Genomic DNA, 6400 nt, shown 5'->3' with positions numbered 1-6400 from the left:
CTCTAAAGATTGAAAATATAGGGGGTGGGAGGAGGGAAGAGAGGGAAAAGAAAAATGAAAAAAGATTAAAAGTATGTTTTCAAATAGTAGGCACAGTTTCAAATAGTAACACATGCAGGGACTTTCCTCAAGTTCCAGTAGTTGAAGTCTATCATGCATCTTGAATTTACCACTATACTTCATGTGTGGCATACCTAAGACCTGACACCCCCTGGGTGCTCCTTGATTATCATTTAAATCTAAGTAAACAGTAATGTTAGTGTATAGTGTTCAAAGAATATACAGCAATTTCCAATTTCGTGAAAACAACTCCAACTCCTCAGCCACTTTGGTACGCTGCATCTGACAAATGTATCTATTCAATGAGGAATATTTCCAACTTTATATGCACATGCCCTCAAAATGCATTTGTTCTGTGGAGTCATTTTTCTTCCTTCAACTTGCTTCATAGTTTCTTTCTCACATGTTAATTTATTTCAAGGTCATAGTCTAAAGTTATCATCTTTTGGAATTCATAGCACCAATAATTTGTCAGTTAATGGTGAACTACTTCTACTGATGATATCTACATATTGGATGTTAATTCATTTAAATTAAAGATGTGTAATCTGGAATGAGCCATCCAGTCCTATTATATGTTGCTTAATTTATAAAGAGTGAAAGGGCGGCTCAGGGTATAGTCTAAGGAAATATAAATAGTGATAGGTCTAAAATCTATTTGTTATCCCTAGGTAAGTTTTTCTTCCCTTATATGATAAAATAATGTGATGCTTCCTTTTCTTTTAAAAAAAAACAGGTATAAATGTCTTGAATATAGGTAATTCCAAATTCCTAAAATTAACAAACCCTTGTTCATTGCTTTGTGTATTTATTCTAGATGATTTCTTGACTTGAAAATATGTATTTTCATATTTCCTAAAACATGCCTAGAAAGACTACCTTTGAAAGAAATCTTCCTAATAATGCCAATTTGGCTTTATTTACTTTCCCAAAAACTCACTACTAAAATAGTAGATACCTACCTGAATGTGTCTAAGTAACAAAATTTGAAGGTTTCCTGTGGTTCTGGAACCTTCTCTATCAAAGCAGTTAAAGTTGCTATTCTAGATATTGTCTATGAACAGCCTAGCAGTGTATATAATAAATAAGTGACCTAAACACTTGTCTAATTGTTTTCACTTAAATGTGCTGTGGACTCAGCATTTCACATAAGGACTTGTATTGCTTTTCTGTTTTCCATTTTTAATTTGAAGCAGGGTCTCTCTACATTGCTCAGGCTGGGCTTAAATTTGCTGTGATCCTTCTGCCTCAACCTCTTGAGTTGCTGAGACTCCCAGTGTGAACCATCACCACACTTGACAGGACTTGCAACACTTTTAGAATAATGTATATCAATGACTTGCTTTTGGTGGACATTGGGTTGTTTTCAGTTTATCCTTGATTTAAATAATACTGCTTCAATTTTATATCTTAATCCTAATATTTTGCAATGTTGTCCTACTTTCCTATGGGTATATTCTCAGAAATAAGTATATTAGCTCAAAGGTTATGAACATTTTGTAATTGGGTGGAAACTGCCAAACTGCTGAAGGCATTCTTCTACTCTAAGCTCCCCCGAGAAAGTGGGAGCATTACTGCCTCTTCAGTGTCCCCAGTGCTGGAACTTTGCTTTCAGACGTTTATCATTCTCATAGCTAAGATATGCGATTTGACTGTTTTAAGTTGAGTTATTGTGTGTATTGGTGGAGTAAACCCTTCCTTTATGTTTATCAGCTACTTCTCCTTTCGTGTGTTATTTGGGTAACATCTTTCCCTTAAGTTACTTTCCTTTCTTTTTCCTATTAAGGATGTTGTCACTTTATCTGGTTGATGGCATTTCCCTCCGTTGGTTGTTTGTCTACTTTTCTCTTACTAAAGATTTTAAATTTGGGGTAGAAAAAGAAGTTGCTCTTATTTTTCAAGGCATTTTTCTCTAGTAGTCCTTGGAAAGGAGTTTCTATTAAAATATTATATAGTACCATTTTCACACTCTTGTGTGAAGTCTTAGTTTCTATATCTCTATTTCTGATCCACTTGAAATTCGACTTAAGAATAATTATCCTTTTTCTATTCTCTCTATCACTGGCAAATCAGCTGTCACTATTTTCAAGTACTGAAATTTGCTACCTTTGCATTGTGCTAAGTGTTCATCTCAAATTTATTTCCTTAGTCTGTCATTTCCAGATACCGTTATATTTCTGTCAAAGTACAGAAGGTACACTTTGATAGATATACATCTAAAATAGTGTGTAACTTAAAGGCAGGTCCCATGACCAGCAGTGGGTGGACAACAGAAAATAAACTCAATGGGCATTTTTGGAGGTTTTTTGGTTTTTGTTTCATTTTGTTGTATTTTTTAGCTTCAGACTTTTTACTTATATATCATGGTTTCTGATTTTGTGTTTTTATAGGGTTTCTCTGTGTACAAATGTGCGTGTCTATGAGTCTGTATGTGGTTTTACTGTTTTTCCTTTGGCTTCTTTTTCTTTGTTTTGTCCTATCCCAGTTTTATTTCATTTTACTTTATTTTTTCGATGCCTGTTGATTTTCTAATGAAAGAGAAAGAAAAGCTGTGGATTTGGATGACTGGGGAGGACCTGGGAAGAGTTGGGGAAGGGAAAGCCCTGATCAGAATATATTGTATAAAAGTATTTTTTTTCAATAAAAATAAATAAAATACCTGTGTGGAAAGCCCTCTAATTAGTCATCCGATATCATGTGGCCATCCTTCAAATCATATACACACAACACCACCAAATGGCCCCAGCAGGTTGTATTTATGTGCATATATATATAACAATAATAAATAAAAAGAGGTTATAAATCTGAGAGAGGGTGTATAGGAGATATGGGAGGGATTGGAAAGAGAAGAAGGAGGAAGGATATGATATAATTATATTTTAATTTAAAAAATAAAAATACTTTGGATGAGAAAAAAAGGACATCCAAAAAAAGTTTGGATATTGAAAGGGGATGACAAGCTCACTCTGTGTGTTCAGTGGTACCCTGTTCATAGGAAGGTTTTTAGAAGAGCAACATCATGGAAGCAATGGGTGAGGCAATAGAGTCTAAAGTACTCCATGCACCAATGTGAATGTTCTTGACCACCTGAAGACATGAAGATATAAAAGCTTCTTCATGAAACAGTGGAGCCCATACAGTAGTAGGAGTTGAGAGCCTGAGTTTCCAGAGGCTGTCATAACAAGAGATCCTATAGAAACAGTTAAGGCTGCAGTGCAATAGATCTACAGGATTCCTGAGTTCTGAGGGGGGTCATCAACTCCATTCTCCAAGGACAACCACAGAGTGTTCATGCTAACAGAAGAGATGTCAGGCCCCGTCAACAATGACTGTGATATGAGACACCCATTCTGGAAGTCAAGATGATGCATAAGCCTTAAAGAATCTAGAAAAGAAACCCAAAATTAACTTGAAAATAAGGTGTAGTAATTAATAAATGTGGAAGTGAAGAGCATCAATAGAGTTGAAAGTCAAGACACAATAGAGTTGATATCAGCTAAACTAAATGTCTATTCTTTGGGATGATTAATACAGCAGATAAACTTTGACAAGTAAAACAACACAAAAAAGAATAAAACCATAAAGAAATATAATTAAAAAAAAAGAAGTCAGATGAGCAGGAAAAGAGACAATGTAAAAACTGAAAGTGGGACAGGAGGAGAGCACACAGAGGGAAGCTGGCTTCCACCAATGTGTGTGGTACACATACGTTGAACTAGCACACTGGATCCCATTAATGTGTATAATAAATACATAATTAACACAAAAGAAAAACTAAAAAAATAATAACTAAGGTAAGCAAGTGTAGACAGAAATGTGTTCAAGGAGTTCATATGTTAACAACTAAGAGTTGTTCAATAAGGTGGAAAAGGCTGAATACACTAAATCACAGAAAGTGGTCTCAGTCTTCAGACTTTGGGACAGCCACCAGTTTCCACTCGGTCTGTTTCCTGTGCCGGACAATGTGAATTCCTCACAGACTCTCACTCAGTGAGAGTCATATGCATGGTGCATTTAGGACAGCATTTGCCACAAACAGTTCATCGCTAAATGTCCATTCTATCCTGTAATAGGGAAAGAGTTGGAAAACGTATTTTAAATTGTTGAAGTATTGACAAGGAGTGGTTAAATAATCAGTGGAAGATGTAGCTGTATTGATATGACAAGCTCTTCTAGATGTATTATTTCTAGAAATAAAAGGAAATTGCAGAATAGTATACAGAGGAACTGGGATGGTACTGGAGGTTTATTTGAGTGGGTGAAGGAGAATTTTGTCTCTTTGGATGTTCACAGTGTAAATAGAGAAGAGAGCATCTATGAAGAAAAAAATTAAGTTAAAATCACTTTTAGAGCATATGTAAGTGTCCCAGAAGAGCCTGCATGCTGTGACTGACATTACAACACAAACAGCAAAACCTCCTTAAACCCACCCTCATGTCCCCACCTTCTCCAGTTTCTCTCCATTCACCCACAGTGTCGCCAGCACTCTGTGTTTACACCACATAGATGACCAGATGACCTTATCCTTACTTTCTGTTCTTATTATTTTTCCAAATTTGAAACTAGACTCTATTTTAAGCATCCAGACAACATAAAAAGGCATCTGATTTACTATCATTCATTTAACTTTGTGTTACATACCACTGTACAAACACACGGTCATATTTGCTTGGGATCTAATGTTTATTTAACAAGGTATAAGTCTGTGTAGGAACAAAATTAATAGAACTTGAAGGAACGGGAGAATAAATGAGGATATATTGATTTTGGAGAGAGAGGGAATGAGACTATATTGATTTGGGATTAGTACTATTTTTGACATGACAATTAACCCAGACCTTCCATTACTCATCTTGGAGTGCGGCTCTCCATCTTAACCCCCTTTTTAGGGCGCCCTTGACCTCTTTGTTACGAAGACTGTAGATAAAGGGGTTCAAGGTCGGCGTGACCACCGCATAGACCACACTGGCCAGGCGGTCATAGCGAGCTGAGTAGGCAGATGATGGCCGGAAGTAGACGGAGAGGACTGAGCCAAAGAAAAGCGATACCACCACTAGGTGGGCCCCACAGGTGGAGAAGGCCCGGCGCCGACCTCCTGTGGTCCGCACTCCGAGAACTGCCACGAGGATGCGGACATAGGAGAGGGACACTAAGAGCAGCGGTGTCAGCACCACTGCCAGGCCCTCTGAGAAGATGGCAGTTTCAGCAGCTGACGTGTCTGAGGTCGCTAAGCTCAGCATCACTGTCATGTCGCAAAAGAAGTGGCGCACTGGGGCGGAGCGGGGGTAGGAGAGCGCAGAGATGAGCAGTGTGTGCAGCAGGGAGTGCAGATGGGCCACAGCCCAGGACATAGCCACCAATGCAAGGCAGCGCCAGGGCGTCATGACCGAACCATAGTGCAGCGGCCGGCACACAGCCACGGCACGGTCATAGGACATGGCTGCCAAGAGGTAGCTTTCGGTGATGCCTAGCGCTACAAAGAAGTACATCTGGGCAAAGCAAGCTTCGAAGGACACGATCTGGACAGGGTGGAGTAGAGTGGCCAGCAGTCTGGGGACAGTGACTGTGGTAAAGCAGACATCCACAAGGCTCAGGTGACCCAGGAAGTAATACATGGGGGAGCATAGAGCCCCGTCAGACCTGACCAGCACCACCATGCTCAGATTGCCCAGGGCATTGAGCAGGTAGATGCTAAGAAAAAGCAGAAACAGCAGCGGGTGGGCATCTGTGCCATCCATCAGGCCAAGGAGCTGGAACTGTGGTTGGTATGTGAGGTTGGCCACAGCCATGGAGGTCGGGTACCCGTGGGAACGCTGAAGGGAGAGATAAGACAGGAAGCCTAAGTTCTGGGGGTCCCGGGTGGATTTCCTGGACCTTAAAATTAATTTTTAAAGTAAAAACAATATTTTAAATCTATTTGCTGTTTGACCTGTACATTTATGTGTACCACACACATGCCTGAGGAGCCAGGAGAGGGAATCTGATCCCCTGGAACTGGAGTTATTGATGGTTGTAAGTTGCCCTGTGGTTGCTGGGAACTGAACCTTGGTCCTCTGGAAGAGCAGCCAGTGCTCTTAACTGTGAGCCATCTCCAGATGATTTTAATGCTATATATTTACACATGTTTCTGCTTGCTAAAGTAGATTGAAAACCACATTATTCACCCAATAATCCTAATTTTATGGGGAAACTTAATTTTGGAAGTGTGCTTTCTAGGGGAGAGGATGAGGATTCCTAACATATAGAACAAGTCAGACCTGCTTCCCAGGCCTGGATGTGCCTCTCTGTGCCACCAAAGGCACTGTGACCTCTCTGAGTCTTGATCTCTTCTTCTTAATGA

General features: G+C 39.5%; 1 protein-coding gene across 1 annotated transcript; it reads right to left on the bottom strand.

Moving 5' to 3' along the window:
• Nucleotides 1–4904: 4904 nt before the first annotated feature.
• On the bottom strand, nt 4905–5849 carry LOC128121846 (olfactory receptor 1L4). The gene has a single exon (XM_052756883.1). It carries the CDS (start codon nt 5847–5849, stop codon nt 4905–4907), a length of 945 nt encoding a protein of 314 aa, XP_052612843.1.
• Between the last annotated feature and the right edge of the window lie 551 nt (nt 5850–6400).

This window comes from Peromyscus californicus, unplaced genomic scaffold, assembly GCF_007827085.1.
Source record: "Peromyscus californicus insignis strain IS unplaced genomic scaffold, ASM782708v3 Scaffold_3__1_contigs__length_106647218, whole genome shotgun sequence".
Lineage (NCBI taxonomy): Eukaryota > Metazoa > Chordata > Mammalia > Rodentia > Cricetidae > Peromyscus > Peromyscus californicus.
The sequence above is the reverse complement of the archived record's forward strand: the minus strand, read 5'-3'. Positions and strand labels throughout refer to the sequence as shown.

Bases quoted from the DNA above. Each gene is read 5' to 3' on its own strand.
- LOC128121846 (XM_052756883.1), bottom strand. From the start codon at position 5,849: ATGGCTGTGGCCAACCTCACATACCAACCACAGTTCCAGCTCCTTGGC.